This window comes from Sinohyriopsis cumingii, chromosome 18 (genome assembly GCF_028554795.1).
Source record: "Sinohyriopsis cumingii isolate HCF-2022 chromosome 18, ASM2855479v2, whole genome shotgun sequence".
Lineage (NCBI taxonomy): Eukaryota > Metazoa > Mollusca > Bivalvia > Unionida > Unionidae > Sinohyriopsis > Sinohyriopsis cumingii.
The window spans coordinates 76,053,139-76,071,985 of NC_142978.1; the positions used below are offsets into that span (position 1 = coordinate 76,053,139).

At 35.2% G+C, this 18,847-nt stretch overlaps 1 protein-coding gene across 1 annotated transcript in view; it reads right to left on the bottom strand.

Annotated features, from left to right (window-relative positions):
• Positions 1-300: 300 nt before the first annotated feature.
• The window catches only part of LOC149777012 (neural-cadherin-like), an 80,989-nt gene continuing 62,442 nt past the window's right edge, over positions 301-18,847 (bottom strand). Inside the window, exons 15-20 of the mRNA XM_089941372.1 lie at positions 16,713-16,887; positions 10,771-10,961; positions 8,623-8,917; positions 7,216-7,408; positions 4,646-4,920; positions 301-494 (exon numbers count right to left, since the gene is read on the bottom strand). Of these exons, the coding sequence (XP_089797498.1) occupies positions 481-494; positions 4,646-4,920; positions 7,216-7,408; positions 8,623-8,917; positions 10,771-10,961; positions 16,713-16,887 (1,143 nt within the window). The 3' untranslated portion in view covers positions 301-480. The remainder of the gene's footprint in view (positions 495-4,645; positions 4,921-7,215; positions 7,409-8,622; positions 8,918-10,770; positions 10,962-16,712; positions 16,888-18,847) is intronic.

Sequence of the window (18,847 nt, forward strand, 5' to 3'; positions counted from 1 at the left end):
GAAATTGTTTTTCATCAGTAGAGTATCAGTCCCTCCAAAGATCTCTTGTTTATAAATTCCCATGAAACTAGGAAAATATTATGGTGTAATGTCGCCCTCTTAGAAAAAGGGGTGGGTAATTGGGTTTGGCTGGCGTTATCCAGAGGATGACCTCCCTCGATGTTATAGCCTGGCAGGAGTAAAAGAAGAATGGAATTTCAACAGAGAAGTGAGCAAGAATACTGGGAAGAAATAAACAACATGAGCCCCCTTTTGACAAGAAAATAACAAATTTAATCAGAACAAATTAATAACGGCAATTCCAATTCAAGTTAGATCATGCAAGTAGAATTTAACAGGTGTAACAAATTTTGATTTATTACATCATCATAACAAGAGGTGAAAAGAGCACAATGTCCTATTCCTGGTCCTTTATTCTGACCTCGTCCTTCTTTCTCTCTTTTCCCCATACTCCTGTCTTCGGACTGTCTCGTGTTTCGTTCAGAAAGCTGTTCCTTAAAGGACAAATTTACCTCATAAATCTATAAACCCACTATTTAGAGGTACATACAATTCACTTAATGTTATTCAGAGCATGTTGCTACCCATACACCGAGTAAATTCTGACTTAGTACGATATAACAGTGACCTCGCTTTCCAGAGGCAGGTCTTAAATTACCACGTGAACGTCTACCAAATATTACCGTATTATTTTACATATGCTACTACATGTTCGATTAGTATTGCATGAAATTCAAAAGAAATGTAACTCATGTCATTCCTTAACTACAAGATTATCCAAGCATTACAAATTCAGATATAATTAGGTAATTATTGTTAACTCATGATGATCTGTATCACCCAAACAACAAAGGAAGTTATTTCATATAACCATATGAAATCCTACACATATGAACATTTGGATTGCATCCAATCAATTCTACCAATGAACTAATAACTGTATAATTAGAAAGGTAAATTGCATAACAATTCTATCATCAACACTTTCCATGAAATTGAATAAAATAAATTGTATAATAATTCTAGCATTAACACATTTCCATGAATTAAATAAACGATATATGGCTTTCTATACCGTAGAAGGAACACCAATATCAAGATGACTATCAGGACTAAAATGACAAAAAGAGACATTTGTTTAGAGCTTCAGAAATGCTAAGAATTTAGAGGTTGTAGTGAGGGACAATTTTCTAAGATTTTGCAGTTGTATTTCTTAAAAGATGGAGAAATACTAAACAATTTATTCCTATAAAACATAATACTGCCTCTCTCAGACCCCATCCCTACACCTCTGACTTAAGTTGGAAAGAAAAACCACATAACACTTCTGACAATTCTGTCAGTATAATAACTTATCAACATGCAGTCTTATGACAACAAGCATAAGTACTGTTTCACAGCAATCCTCTACAAGATGCAAAAGTAGCTGCATTCTAAAATTATGTTGCACGCTGCAGAAAGGGTAATAACTCTTGCAAAAATCATGGCTGCACAAAGATTTGTCAATATGTGCATCTTTCACTGATTATATATATATATATATATATATATATATATATATATATATATATATATATATTGCTATGCCGCTACTTCATGTACCTTCGAATCAGCTGATTTTACCCACAACACGTTCTTGTAGTCGAGCGTAGCCATTTTGAGATGTCCCCTCGTACATAACAATGCTCATTACCCTTTCGCGTATTTTGTACAACAATACAAGATTTTAAAATTAAATTACCTGCACAACATTCGAAGATGAGAATAATATATTCGGGCAGGTTTGTCATGATTGATTATATTGTCTAATACTAGGTTAAATTCGAAGGATTAAAACACCGAGTTGTGTGTATTACTGTCGTGCGGTCATGTTCCGTCAGCATGGTCGATTTGGATTGGCCAATCGATTGCAATACCCACCAATCAATGCTTTGTTTACCAGAATGCTTACACGTGCCAAACTTGTATATAAACAGCGTCCTTGTCCCAAGTCGGTGACAGATAGGGGTAGAAAGATAAGGTAGTAGATGGATAGAAGAAAAGGGCTGGTTAAGATCTAGAACTAAGATTAAGTCAAGAAAAATGAGAGAGGTAATTCTTGCAGAAGGAAAATTTAATGTATGTAATTTTGAAGAACAATTTGGAACTTAGACTTTAAACTACAAGTTCCCAAAAGCAGACGAATTTTCTACACACGAATTTGGAAACCCAAATTCAGATTACGAAATTCAAAACCTTATTGCCCACATGTTTAACACTCAAGCTTAGTTTTTAGTAAATTAGATTGGTTTTTAGCTAATCGAAATATATCCATTACAGTTGTATCTACTGGTATAATTCTGTAAGTAAAAGTTGAATCTGTAAGCTGGTAAAAAGGGTGTAGTTCTGTTTTACAGATGAGAATGTTGGAATAAATCTGTCCTGGATTTTTAATCTTTCTTTATTGTTGTTTTATCTCTATTGCTAAAGTCAGACGAACCCTTGTAGCTTCAAGGTCTGAAAAAGAAAGCTAAAATCCCTGAGTAATTTTCCAGACCTGTGAGGTTACAATATATACATAATGACCCATAGAAAATCCACAACTTGCACTCTGTCTTACAAGTCACTTTGCTGCAAGACGTAAAGGTCAATTACAAATACTGCAAACGTAAAGTGATTTGTTGATATGCATATCTTCAGATAATGATTGTAACAACCCAAGTTTCCAGGTGATTAAATAGAGGTCAGTTGTTATTGATCTTTTTTTTTTTGCAATGTCATACACATATTTTGCCTAAAAGGTGTGGTCACTGGTTGCATTCAACAGGTAGTTGCTCATGACAGTGCATTTATAAAATCGATCTACACAGGATGATTGTGGTTGTAAATGACAGACAGATGCTCACAGTACAGGTCACTCAAGTTTTACTGAAAGTACAAAGTTTCATAGCAAGCCATAATAAATGAGATCATGTGCTGGATGGAAGGATGGATGGAGAACAAAGAGGATTAAATTCCAAACCCAATAAATATTCAACTGTGAAGACCGTAGAACCTTCCTGTTCAAATCTGGGAGGTATCCTAAAACTCTAAGAATCAACAAATAATTTGATTGTTGATAACACCACTAAACTAAAGAAATTTAAAGTTTACATATATATATATAGTCAACCAAGTCTGACCTTTAGGTTGCCCACTGGACAATGGTAGAAAGCCCTGTTGAGGAATCTATGTTTTTTCAAGATGATTATCCTCTAACAAGTGACTTGAAACTGGCATGAGAGTCATGTCACAGTGTGTCAAATAAACAAACACAAAAAAGGTTTTTCAACTCCCAAAGCTCACAACATTCATTATCTGAAAGCCCATTAATAATAATAATAATTATAATAATAATAATAACGACTTTATTTAAAGAAAAAGCTCATTTGGTAAAGAAACTAATCTTCCATGATGTCTTCTGTAATTACATTATATGATGTACAGTTTTTATAAGTTTGGATGTTTTTTGACAAAAGTGATATCAAAAACCTGATAACTGATATGCTGCTACTATACAATATATATGCAAATCATTAAAGATGATTACATACAGAATTCATACAAAGATTAGTAGTGAATCTGTGTAAGACATTACTCTGAGTACATGAAAGTACATTTAAAGAGGAGTACTAATGAATTACACAAAATCAAACAATAATTGTTTCCATAGATGCTGACTGAAAAGCTTAAAACCTTCAGATGAGTCAGCTGACCTTATATAGGGTGGAATGGAACTCTATAGCTTGGCTCCAGAAAAAGCAAAACTCTTCTTGCAATACTCTGAATTTGGTTTAGCTGTACACTGAATCTTGTCATTATTCAATACTTTGTAGGGTTTACATTTTTTAATTAATGATCATGTACAGCATAATAATGATCACTTATGGCATATTGGGGGAATGCTGCTTCTATATATAATACTGCCAGCATTGTTAGTATAGAAGTGATCAATTAGTATTTCAGATGCCTCTTACTCTAGCTGATAATTCAAGAAATTCAGTTTCAATCTAGCTCTGATTATTGTCATACAGCCAACTGAAATTAAAGTCACCTACAAAACAGACTTCTTTGCTTTCTACAAAGTTTCAAGCCATCTTTGAAATGGTATACCATGCATGAATGCAAAAATATTTATCACTGAATTATTTCCTAATAGATGTAATCTGATTTTATCTAGTTTTGGAAAAAAATATTGGATGTTCAAAAGGCAGATTTTGAAACCATATTGCTTAAGCCACTAAATTTGAGGCAATTCTAAATTTGTATGGTCTTGAAATGAATGAGACTGAATATCTCAATTAATAATTTCCCTATTAATATATAAACCATGATATTCTTCTTAATAATCTTCATTACAGTGTCTTAATGGCTGTCAACTGTCCTTTCAGAAGATTTTGTAATGATTCTTGAAAAATTAGCACATTCTACATCTCACTAACACTCTGCTTAACTCACATATATGTTGGTTACAACTTTTAACTTTTGTAGCTAAAATCTTACCTTGGGAGAGCTGGATTTGATAGTGATTGTAATTCTACGCATTATGATTGAGTAACATATTTGATGAAGAAATGGATCATTATCATCGATATCATTAATTGCAAAAGTTTTTACCAAAACTTACTAAGAACAATAACAGCTGCAATGACTTCACCAATGAGACCTGCATTTGCAACTTGATCATTAACAAGACTGACTTCCACTGTACATGGTTTTCCATCAATCACAGTGTTAAGACCTGCCCCACACTGACACAGATTTCCTGACCAGTCACTGCTGCATGTGCATATGAAACTAGACCCATCTACTTGGCACGTCCCTCCATTAAGACATGGACTTGAATTGCAAGGATTGATAGGAACACAGGTGGTGCCAACCTTTCCCATTCCAACATCACACCTGAAGTCAAAGGTAGAACAATCTTTAGAAAAATGGTTCTGTCTACATGTATTTCAATGAAAATTTGGGGACTATGTGCCAGATTGAATATGTGAATATAATGCTCTGGTGGCATAAGTGATTAAAGTGTCCACATCAGATGCTGGAGGTTGCAGGTTCAAACGCCAGCTGAGTCATACCAAAGACTTATTAAAAAATAGTATTAACAGCTGCCTCACTTGGTGCTCAGCATTAAGAGGTATGTGTTAGGACTGGTCGGACTGGTGTCGGGATAATGTGACTTCATAGCCTTAAATGAAGTAACAGAAATGAGCAAACAGCAACAAGTTTTGTAAAATTCAACAAATAATTTATTTCCCTAGAATAATAAAACAAACTTTCAAAAGAACTTATAACATTGTGAATTAAATCCCAAATGTGAGTGTTGTTTCAAATAAATTCCACTACTGAATGTGCTGATGTACCTGCTGTCTCAAATGTGCTAATGTGCCATTGGCCTGCAGTGTGGTGATACGTTAACTGTCTTTTAATATATTTCAACAATATAATCCAAAATGTCCTTGAGTGAATTCACTATAATTCCAAATTAATGATTTTGTCCTAGAAGTATTAATGAGCACTATGTAATTCCAAATGAATGAGTGAAATAAAAAAATCCACCCAAATAAAAAATGAACACAACATTATAACCGATTCCACTTCAGATGTTAAGGTAGGAATGAGTTATTTTGTCATGTAAACAACAATGATACAAAAAACTATGACAATAATATAGCCAGGATGTATGTCATTTTCCTTTCTAAAGCATTCAAAATTGTCAACAAGTACTAATGTCCTAGACTCAGATTTAAATAAACATTTTAACCTCCATTAATAATCTAAATATTTAATAGATAATCACAGAAAAATATTAGCTATGTATTATATTGTTTGCAAAATAAATGACATCAGTCAGGTAGACCACTAACTTGATTTTGGACAAAGGTCAAGTAGAAGATACAAATATACACAAGATATGGAGAAAAGCAGACAAACAACATAAATTAAATACATGTACCACTGAACACAGTCATGAATGAAAAAAGTGACTTGAACTATTGCTGTATTTATTTTACTTAAATAACTTGACATAATGCTCGATCTAGAGATCTACAATGGAATAACATGCTTCCTGCATTAAACAGAAAACAGTTCCAGAAATGTTCAGCTCTAACAACTCAATTGCTCCATGTTAACTGTTAACGCATTAACCCCTGGCAGCTCGTTTATGCATCAGGAGGTTGTAGCCTAATTCCGAGCTCTGTAGCATCAAAGTCATTTAAGATACACTAAAGTGGGTGGTATTATAGAAAGGTATTCGAATGTAGCTCTACAATGATACCAAACAATCTGTACTTTCCAGCTGCACTTCAAAATACAGAGGGACAAATAAATTAATTTTATTTACCAGATTTTTTTCAACCAAAATTTGCCTGTGGTGGGAAACTGATTTTGTGCCCAGATTTTAAACCTTTTGGCCTCAGATCTAAGGCAGACTGGTCTGAACTGCACATAGACAGGTGAACCTTTGCAAAATGTAGGATAAGATGGGCATTTGGAATGAAAAGTAGTCTAGTTATGAAAATGATGGGTCTGTTAAGCAAAACAAAAAGAACTCCAACTTTTACCCTTTTGCTCATGCGCGAGTTAAATAACCAATGAAAAATGGCTGACGTTTTTAACACAATTCAGCATTAGGTTAACCAGAAATCTCTTGGCAGTTATGTAATAGGATGTAATAAGGAATAGCCCCCAAAATGTTTCCTATTTGCATTTCAGGCGAAAATGACAAAAACCTCCATGGGTTAATGAGTTATTGTATACTGAACACTAGTCTTAAGTGCTAAACAACAGGCCTAGTCCTGTCCTAACTTCAAGTACCCAAGAAAATCAAAACTGTTTTCAAAAACTGAAGAGTAGCTATCTCTAATGAAACATACTGAGCAGTGATTGATGTTTATAATGGTCTTTATTATCTATATTCCTCCTGAAGGTACATATGATGTTGTACAGTTACCTCTGAGCTTAAAGAATTAAAAAGTTATGACAAAAATAAAAACAAACCATTAATTAATGACCTCTAATTCTTGCATGTGGCAGCACTTGGAATTACAGTAAGTACAACATGGGTACAAAGCTACAAATCTGCTATAGTATTCTCTATGCCAAGGTACAGACTGATTGCCAAGTTCCCAGGGCTAGCCATAAAAATAGAGTAAAATGAATTATTCAGATTCAAAACAAGATTAAATTTACCTGCACTCATATGTTTCCCAGAGTGGAACACAGACAAATGGTCGGCTACAAGAGGCAACTGTACAGTCATTTCTCACACATCCTGTCACTGTGTTTATGCTATTTACAGCATCTGCTACTGAACTAGAACTCAGTTCATCAGTTTTCATAGGTAACCAGTCTATGGCTCCCAGACGCAAATCATTCATACAGGCTGCAATGTAGAACAATACAAAGTTCAGTCCTTCAAACTTCCTGTATTGATTTGATATTTTGAATTTGAAAGTCACCTTCAGAAATGCCCTTAAGAATAAGTTACCAACTAAGTACATATGACATTCAATATTTCAAAATTGAAAATGTTAAGAGGTATAGCAATCACCTGCAAAATTTCATGAAAATGTCCATATCAAGTAAATCTTAATCTTTATTTGAATAGTCAGTATCAGATATATAAATTTGAAAATTCTAGTCTCATCATTCAGAAGTCTCTTGCAAAATGCTACAAATGTAATAATTTCCAGGATTTCATGGCAGCTATAAAGTTCAAATACACAACAAAAATAATGATTCTGCTGTGAATTAAGAACAACAATCTGACTTTGTCCCAATCTGTGATTTGAGAACCAAAACAATTGGACTTCTTCCCAATCTGTGAACTGAGAACCAAAAACAATTTGGGTTCTTGCAAATCTGTGTATTGAGAACCAAAACAAATGAATGCTTCCCAATCTGTTAATTGAGAACCAAAACAACTGGACTTCTTCCCAATCTGTGAACTGAGAACCAAAAACAATTTGGGTTCTTGCAAATCTGTGTATTGAGAACCAAAACAAATTAAATGCTTCCCAATCTGTTAATTGAGAACCAAAACAATGGACTTCTTCCCAATCTGTGAACTGAGAACCAAAAAAAATTTGTATTCTTGCATATTTGTATTGAGAACCAAAACAAATTAAATGCTTCCCAATCTGTTAATTGAGAACCAAAACAATTGGACTTCTTCCCAATCTGTGAACTGAGTACCAAAAAACAACTGAATTTCTTCCCAAGCTGTGAACTGAGAACCAAAAACAATTGGACTTCTTTCCAATCTGTGAAGTTAAAACCAAAAACAATTGAACTTCTTCCCAAACTGTGAATTAAGAACAACAACAATCAGACTTCTTCCCAATTTGTGAATTAAGAACCAAAACAATTTGGCTTCTTTTCAATGTGTGAACTACAAACCAAAATTACCAGACTTCATCGCTATTTGTGATTAAGCACCAAAAACGATGTCATTTTTTCACAAAACAAGAAAAATAGATCTCCACATAATTAAACAATTTCACAGTATTTCGAGTTAAAATTGATGGTTTAGTGGTTATAAATCTGAATGATACAATATTTTCTGAAGACCAAAAACAAACAAAAAATACTGCATACTAGATTCAAGATTGTTTCTTATGTAAGATGGTGCTGATGGAATATTATAACTCAGCTCCGCCCCAGAGTAGACTTGATCTTGCTTCAGGGCAAATCTATTCTGTCCAACAGTTGGTCCGAGTGAGTCTGTGTAAAAACGCCCCTCTCCTCCATCCATCATCAGGATGAACTCTTTCCCAAAGCGCTGCAATGTGACCAAGTGCCACTGGCCATCCCCAGCAGAGACATTTGCCAGAGTGAGGATGTTAGTAAAATCACCCATGTCATATGAGACTTGAAGTTTGCTGCCTTGAAGCTGCAATGACATGATATTGCAAATCAATAATGCATAAAAGTGATATTTTTTTATGCCTTTTAAATTATTCATGACAATACCAATGTTTTGCTAAGATATGGAGAAAAGCATACACCTAATTCATTTTGGTGAGGAAAATAATTTATGTCTTTGAATTTAAGTTAACTTAATGTATTTTATATATTTAAAAAATGGAAATACTTTATACAGATTACTCTAGTGAGCAATTATATTCAGTGCAGACTGACCTGTAAAGTGAAGAAAATCAAAATCATGGGGAAAAATTGCAATTGTTAAGCAATTAGAACAAAAAACAACACTAGAGTTGTTCATGTTTTATTTCATGCTATACTATCTCAAAACTAATTCCCCAGGCATCATCAACCACCATTGTATGGAGTAGTAATCCATAAATGTACAGTAGAAATGATTCCCTGAAATATTTAATGATTTTCAGAATTCATTGTTACTTATAAAAACCAGAAATATCTTCATAAAACATGATTACAACATTATTACTGTGCACATAACTCCACCCAGATAAATTCAGACTTAGTTGCATGCTCGACATAACTTCGAAAGAAAATGAGATCTAGTTAAAATTGAAATTTGGAGTCATATTGTGAATGAATGCACATTGCAACAACTTTTCCATTTGATCTGGAATGAATAGATTTTGGTATGTTTATCAATTCTATGAAATTTCGTGATTATGGACTGGATTTATATGTGACAATTTCACATGAAATACATCGGATTGAAGAAGCGAGGGAGAAGCGTGTTGACATCTGCAGATGTGTTTCTGTTTCTGTCATTGAATATTTGAAATCATAATGTGGGGAAAATATGAAGCCTTTCAATTGCAATTATCAAAAAGACACAATGGAATTTAATGCTTATTTCATTTTGAGTGCAGTAAGGAGGAAGTAGTTGCACTTATATTCACAATTACAGGACAATTTCAAAATGTGTAATCAAGACTGAGAACCTATGATATGGCTCATGTAATTCGGATTTGCAGAACTAAGAAAGTACAGTTTGAGAAAATTCAGGATGTAAAACTTAAGTATGATTTTTTGCCATTCCTATTACCAGCTAAAGAAGAAGACAGTTTATGCCTTGTCACTTGCATGTTATTTGTAAGGACCCTTTCTTGTGTCTACTGTATAGCTAGCCTAAATCTGAAACATAGTATCAAAAAAGTTAACGCCGAATGTGTCAAAGCAGCTGGTATGTGGCAGTCCACAAAACATCTGCTTTACTTCATTCAGAAACAAATTTAATCAACCAAAACATGAAGTGCCTACTACGCGAGTGTACATGATTTATTTACAAGTCAAAAGTGCTGGCATCTGCCTCCACTGTCTGTTTACAAAAGAAAGTAGTTCCTTTATGCACGTGAATGCAATATCATGGTGTGCAATATCATAAAATACTGAATGATTCTGACAATGTAAAGTTAACAGAGAAAAAAATGAGCATATAACAATGTAGGATAGTCTGAGTAAAGTCATCAAAATGTTATTATTAACATGAAAATTCAGCATGCTATGAAACTAACCACAAAAAATTATACAATTCCTGTTAACTATATGATTTTAATGTTATTCGGAGTAAAATTACCCATGTCTTAACTTTCAAACATTGATGTTAATTCAAATGTTCTAATAAAATTTTTAAAGAATACAATATTGGTCAGGTGAGACCCTCTAAGTGATTCTAGACAAGAACAGAACAAGGAATTTATAACAGGGAAACATGATTTTAATGTTAGCAAACAGACCAACATTTTCCGGGGAAAAGGAACCACAAACCTCTATGCCCCCCTAATGTCCTCTCTGGAGTATACTGACCTGCAGCTGAATGTACTTCCTCGAGTTTTCTCTGTCACTCAGGTGAAATAGAAGTCCATCTGTGTCTCGTGTTCTGTAGCTCAATCTGACCTCTGTTTTTAAAACATTGGCTGTATTTAAGAATGTGTCCCTCAAGTGCCAGTACATGAAACTGCCAGCATTGTTTCTCTGGAAATCCACGATAGTAGTAACTGAAGGATAGAAAATGATGCGCAGATGAAAGTAATTTGAATGTACCCAAAGGATGACAACTCCTGTAACTAGTTGTCACGTTATAAGTAAGGAACAAGAGCCAGATTGCAAGATGTACAATGTGACCCTGCTATAGCGTGCTCTTTTATAACACGAATTCAGATATAACGCAGTTTTGGTGTGGCTCCCAAAATTTCATATACATGTATTTTTCTTGTAGAAAAAAATTCTTTCTTAAAAGTATGAAAAAACGTAAAAGCCTTATTATCATTTTGGGGAAGAGATCATGTATGAATAATACAAGACGATCATGGCGTGGCTACTGCAATTTTGTATGTATTTTTCTCCTAAAGGAAAAGTAGTTTTTTCTATTTAAATGTACCAAAAATAACGCATAAAAAGTTTTTCTGGAATCACGTAGGTCTTCGCCAATGTCGCAAATTTCGATTGTATTTCCTTATTGGCAGAAAAACATACCATGTGGCAATTTTTTTTGTTGGCGATGTTGTTGGCTGTTTAAACATTTATATAAAACCATTGGTTTGGAGTGCAGAAATTCAGAGGCCACATGAAAGGAAACTGCAAACTGGATATGGAATGCACTGAAATTTGTCTATTGTTACATAAACAAATTGTTTGTCCATATTGACAAACCATCTAAACAGTGCATTGTTATATTACAATCCGCTTATCATGACATTTAGCATCAGTACTGTATGTTGTGAAATATCCGCTTTTTTGTTGTTGACATTTCTGGTAACAGAGATCAACCGGACGAGGTATTATCTCGTAATCTATCTTTCATCAGATTTTTAGCCGCTCGCCCGTAATTAATATATTTAAAAAGACTGACATTTGTATGTGGATGGTAAGTAAAATTCCTCTTCTTTTCACTCAGAATTAAATCCTCAGAACGCTCACATTTTCTGTAATAATCCCTAATCAAACCTGAACACCTGCTTCTCTATCTTCCGTTGACCCTGTGTTAATTTTCAGATGCATGCATGGAAGGCAGCATCATGCTGCTACCACAAATGTAAAAAATAATTTAAAAAAATAATACAATCTACATCTTACTTATTGGTTTATTCAAAAGGCATGGAGGGACATAACTAGAATAGTCCAAATGATGGCCAATTCCTTTTTAAAAATGTACCCAGCTAAAATAGTTTGCTGAAATTTCAAAGGAAACAGATTACCTTTGATGCGCCGATTGTTATTTTAAAAAACTTACTCAGCAAATGGAGAAAAAAAATCGGTCTCAATCATGCAATGCAATTATTTGATGTTACCGCAGCAATAAGAAATGGGCATTTGTTTGGTTCTCCAAAGCTGTCCTTTAGCGGTGACTTCAATAACGCATGCACCCTTTATCAAAGAAAGCCGACTACAATCTTTCAATAAAAACAAAGAACTTTTCATCAAAGGAAGTCAGTACCAAATTTAAATGAAAGTGGTGGAATTTTAAGGATTTTTGCATTTTCCAACGTGACTGGAATACGTTAACTGTGCCATGAAAGTTTTCTTTTTTGTAGGGAAAATGGTTATGCTTATGAACATACCAACGGCGGCTTAAAACACAAACTAACTTTTACCAACTTGGGAGGTACTGAAAAGTAAATGTGCTTCGTCATTCGTTACATGATTATACTATATTTTTCCACTGAATACAGACCAATATGACCCGTGACAAAATTATTGAATATTTTAATGCTGTGCGTGTGCATTCAATGTATATCATGAGGTTCGCTGGTGAGTACACGGTATTGATGCTATACATTAGACATGTATATATAAACAGTATTCGTGTATATATATATATATATATATATATATATATATATATATATATACCAATTGGTGGTTCTCTAAATAAAGTAAACTATTATATGTCTTCTGTTTTCACTACAGGTGTATTTCTCATTTAATATGCATCAATTTAAGATGGTAACTGTGCTGACGAAGCATGTATTTTACCGCTCGCATTTATTACCTACAGCCCCACCTGCAACTTTTGGGTATGTGAATAATTTTCTTCAGCTAAACGACCTGGTTGCTTATAACATGATTCGGTCAATAATGCGGTCGGGTTCTATGGCTCCGAACTACCGTGTTATAGCAGGGTCACACTGTATATGCTAGACCCTGAGGCTAATTATTTGCTTCATAAATGTTATGAGTATAAGCCGACATCAAAAAGACGGATGGCAAGCTAGTTGTATATAACATGGCCATAGGAACTTGTTACTGGTGCCTTATTTGGCTGCGTACGATTCACAGGTAAGTGGCATGAATTGCCAGTGTTGGGCTCAAAGGAACATCAAGTGGGGGTCATAAATCCACCCTTGACAGACTACCGGGGAGGGGGCAATGTCCGCTAATTATGTAGACCATGGATGAATTGACATCTTCGGAATCGAACAAGGCATGGCAACCATTGGAATCACAAATTTAAATCTAGTGTCTTGAAACTAAACGTCAGTAGTCGCTAAACCATCTTGCGGGAATTACATAAGGAAGTTATAAGGTACTCCGTCATCATTCGAAATTGGCAGGAAACATTGTTATTCTGGGAATTACAAAGGAGCTTCAGAATGGAGGCTTTTAGGGACCGGAGGAGCTGTAGGAGACAGAGAAGGGAAACACCCTGGTACAGTTGGTCCCGAGTCTCTGGGAGACAAGAAAAGGAGCGAACGGAGGTGGAGGAAGTGGAAGGGTGAAGGACGTGGGTGTTGGACTGAAGGGGTACTGGGTACCAGTCAAGAAATGAGATGAGTAGAAACACAGGACAGGAGGAAAATCTATCACACTAAGTCAGATGATGAAATAGGCCGTCACTTGGTCGAGTGATAGGGTTTTGACTATCAAATTTCATTTGAGGAAGGACTATCTGTAATTGAATGGCATTAAATTTGTTGTTTATTTGAATTTCACCTTTTGTGTATTCAGTAATTTAACTGTCGGCATTGCTGATTGGGGGCATGGAGCTTTGCATTTCTATCACTACTTCAATTTCTAACAAAAACGAGCCAGAGTGGATCTTCTGTAATAATTAAAGATAATACTGGGAGCACCCCACCCCAACCTAAGGTAGTCTACGAGACCTTTACACTAGCGCAGTCAATTAAAAATCACTGCTGGCATAGAAAATCTATATTTGTAATACATAAAAGAACTACAATTCAAAACTTAATACAGCTTTTCATTCACCCTCTATTCCAGACTAGTTGGTGCATACTGGAATTGTCACCACTTGATGAAGTAACTAAATGAAAAGTTGCTTTTATTTATTGTGGACATTTTATATACACCTGTCATAATGTAAAGTATAATGTGTTATGATGTCATGTGTTATGATGTCAGCCTGCAAAAAAACTCAATTTATCCTCCATCAACAACTGCAAAACTTTGTAGAAATCTTGTACTTGGGGTAAAGAAGAGCACAAAAAGCTGAGAGCAAGGTTATTGTGACTGAAAGAAACAAAAATGCTTTTTGCACAATAACTTACATTTTCCATCATTTACAACTACCAAACTTTGTGGACTTGGAGTATGATAGAATCCAAATGATCTTGGTGTCAAAAGGTTGAAAGTTAAGGTCACTAAAACCAAAAGAACAAAAATGGTCTCTGCACAATAATAGTTTTACATCGCATATCATAAGCAAACTTTGTGGATGCTTGCACTTGGCATAAGAAGCCCAAGACGTCAATGTACCAGCATTTCTATCATGACTGAAACTTAATCAAATGAAGCCAGCCCAAGAGGTCAATGGACCAGCATTCCTACCATGACTGAAACATATTCAAATGAAGCCAGCCCAAGAGGTCAATGGACCAGCATTCCTACCATGACTGAAACATAATCAAATGAAGCCAGCCCAAGAAGTCAATGGACCAGCATTCCTACCATGACTGAAACATAATCAAATGAAGCCAGCCCAAGAGGTCAATGGACCAGCATTCCTACCATGACTGAAACCTATTCAAATGATGCTAGCCCAAAAGGTCAATGGACCAGAATTCCTACCATGACTGAAACCTATTCAAATGAAGCCAGCCCAAGAGGTCAATGGACTAGCATTCCTACCATGACTGAAACCTATTCATTAGGGCCTTAATCTCCAGAAGACACATGTACTGAGTGCTGCTGAAGAGGTCAAACCCTGATGACTTCTTGCAAGAAGGACTGGAGCATGTCAGCTTTGTATGTCAAGCTGGCATCTGTGCAGAGTTATTTATGGTGGTTGATACTGCAGCAGCATGCTTGGCATACAGTTGACTGAGGTTCTCCCATTAGCAGAACCTGAAATGGCTATAATGACAGCAATCTGTCTCCAAGTCAAATGTACAAATCAGGTCACTTTCATTCCTACTCTATCCACTTTTTCCTGCACAATAATAAATTAAATATCAAATACAACATTGTCATTAAACTCAAAAATTGCTGGACTTAAGCCAAATTCATTTGTAAATGCTACCCAAGACTGGTCCTGCTTCTGAGTACTGACACATATCTTTTCATGGAACCCTCCCCCAAAGACTGACAGATACTGAAACTGCTGTCTCGAAATTCTTTTGAGACAAGACTCTTAGCAATATTTCTGCCATATGAAAGGGGGTAGCCTCTCTCTTGGGTTGGCTTCATTTGAATAGGTTTCAGTCATGGTAGGAATTCTGGTCCATTGACCTTTTGGGCTAGCATCATTCTTCCATTCAAGTTCAGATCTGCAGAAGTCACTTTTCTTCCATGTATTCACAGTGGATTTTGGAATCTTGAAATTTTCAGTTGTAGGTTTAACTGGGAATGATTAACAGTGACCTTCTTTTGTTTGAATGTATAATGTTTATAGTGGCCATGCAAAGAACTGGATTCAATATAATCAATCTCATCATGTAAAGCAGCTTTCTTCATTGGCAGTTCTTTTTCTGATGTATCCTTAGAAATAATACGTTGAGGCTACTTCTGTGGATAGTCTACCGGCCTCTTTGGAGATGATCTGGCAAGGGGCAATCCCTCCTTGAACTCGATAGTGTCTCCTTGCTTGTCACATAACACATGATACTCTTATTCATCTAAATTTGTATATCATTTTCACAGTGACAGCCATTCAGTATGTAAATTTAAATAACTTTTAAATAGTGGTAGGTTATCTTAATTATACTTCAACATGTAATTTTTCCATGGGCGACTAGTTTTCAAAATGTATTGGACAATTATTTATCATGTTTCTCGTTTTTTACTAGCTTGATTCAGTTAACAAAAATATAATTGGCCATCAGTGTAGACATTACTAAATATGAGTGAGTCCCATTTAGGCAGGCATGAGAGTCATGACTTTCATTAAAGACAATGAAAACGGTATTATTCTATTTTACTTGGCAAACATGATGCCCTAAATGATACACTAAAGAATCAGTATGCATTAATAATTCAAAAGATCTGTGCAACAAAACAAACTCATTATCCCAGTGGCATTATGTACCACAGATAAGGCTTGTTATTGTTCAACAGTTAATAAACCTCTCTAATTTTTAATCAACTAAACAATAGTAAGACCACAGTATCTTTCAGTGTCTACATTTTAAAATATCAATCATATGGAGGTACAGGAAAATGTAAAGTCTCATTCTGAAGTGCATTGATGGGACTGCTTCAACTAAGAGGTTCCAGGTTCAAACCTGTCTAACTGTGCTAATTTGTCCACTGTGATATTCAACAATCAGGAGAGAACTGTGTTCTTAACTTACACGTTTGACATTTGGGACCTCTATAGCCTGCGTTGCACACACAAGCACCAGATAAAGTCTGTAAACTGCTGACAAGACAAGATCCATTCCCACATCCTCCATTACATATATTGTCCTCAAGACTACAACCATCTGCTGTGCCTGGAAATGCATCTTTGGAATTCAAGTCATACAGCTGAAACATAAGGATTGAATAACTAAATATTCTAATGCAGATAAAACTAAGAAAGAAATGTAATGGATGAAAAGTTAAAATGTACAGAATAAAAACCACAGATATACTGTTGGTAATGTTTACATCAGCATTTTGACAGGAAATAAGAATCCCTCAAACGTACTGACACTCTCCTGTCCAAATAGTATTTCCAGGAGTTGAAGACAAGACCATATCTTCTTTTTAAGTGCCAGGTGTTGAAACCATCTACATGTATAATATTCTTAGTGATAAGATTTTAAATTGGCAACTATGACAGACATTGGGTGTAAGATCAGCAACATCTTTGCTAGAATAAACTACATACCGTTAGAATAATTTTGGTGAAAATCCATGTTAATATGACCATGCATTGAGGAAAATTAGATTTTCATTATGTTCTTGATGTTGAAGCCATATCTGCGGTCAGACTGGCAACATTTTCATTCAAAATGAACCAGATATCAAAATATGTCATCTGGTGAAAAAGAATCTTTTCAATATGACTTTGCATTTAGGAAAGTAAATGATGTTTCTCTGAAAATACATACCTGATCACATTAACATTAAGAATCTAGCCCTCCAAAAAGGACCAAAATTGTCTTTACTGTCATATAATCTAAGAGCAATAACCATGACCATTACCTCCCTTGACACTGCCAGGTGTTGATAGTTTTAAGCTAAGTGATCGGTCAGTGAGCATGCTTGCACAGTGGGGAGGTCAGAGGGTGTTAAAGTAATGGGATAAGTAAATTATTTTCAGATAAACAATTTACTTTTAAAAATTTACTTTTACATTTAAATATGTTCGCAAAACTCATTAACATTAGGAGAATAGGTGATAGGATGAGGGATAGCTGAGCATCCTCCCTATACCCTGTGAATCATTCAAGAGAAGAAAGGCTATATTCAGTGTGTAAAAGATGACTCGCACTCCTAACATGGACATAACACAGATGACAACTGCTCAGCCAGTGACAATTAAACCAGTTAAAAAGAGAATTATTGTTATAATTTCAGGGACTGAAATCTTCATCATGAATCATGAAGCAACTTGGAGCTTTAGAAACTTGAGAGTATCTTGAGAACATGACCCACTTCAGAAATGATGCTAGAGCTTGAGTGCTAATGTCTTCTTTACCAACCTTGAATGGGAGTAAGAGTCATTATTCTGTTTCCTTGTTCACTTCAGGTAATGTTTGACAGTGCTGACAGGATACTGCAAGGATGTTTCTCTTGACCAATCTATCAAAGAAAGAGCGTGTATTGCAACTCTCTGATTGTCCAATGAGTGCAGCCTATTCTTGGTAAAAATCATCTGGACCTAGGAACCATCTGATCTGAACTGAAGATAGTTTAGATCCGCTGGAATCACATGTAACTCACTCACCCTGCATGCTGAAGCTAAAGCTATATGAAAACAAGTTTTGTATGGTGGTAACTTTATCAGGACCTTGGATACAGGCTCGAATTTGATAGAGATGAGCCATGTTAATTTTCATGAGAGATTCCATTTTGGGAACAGGTGAAGGACTTTGGCCTGTAAAAAAGAAATTGGCTAAAAGATCTGATAGACTGTTATCTGGACTGATATCTCATCTGGCATGATGCCGGAATATGTCAGATCTCATAGAACAGAAGCCTTTGATGGCAATTGGGCCAAATTGTTCTCCTCATAAAGTCACAGAAAACATTAGCAAGAAATCCCCTCTCAACATCTGCTGTTTGTAATCAGAGAACCACTGCAATTTTGGGCAATTTAAATAAATTATTCAAACAGTTTTCTACGTCTCAATAATACAGCCAAGGTTGCAGCATCTGAAGAACATAGGTAACCCTCTGCAAACATTTTCGTTAGTAAATGGATTCTCTTTCTGTTATTCATGACAAAGAACACACAAAATCCCTCCTTTCTGGTTCCTTCCTTAAACAGTTGTACGTA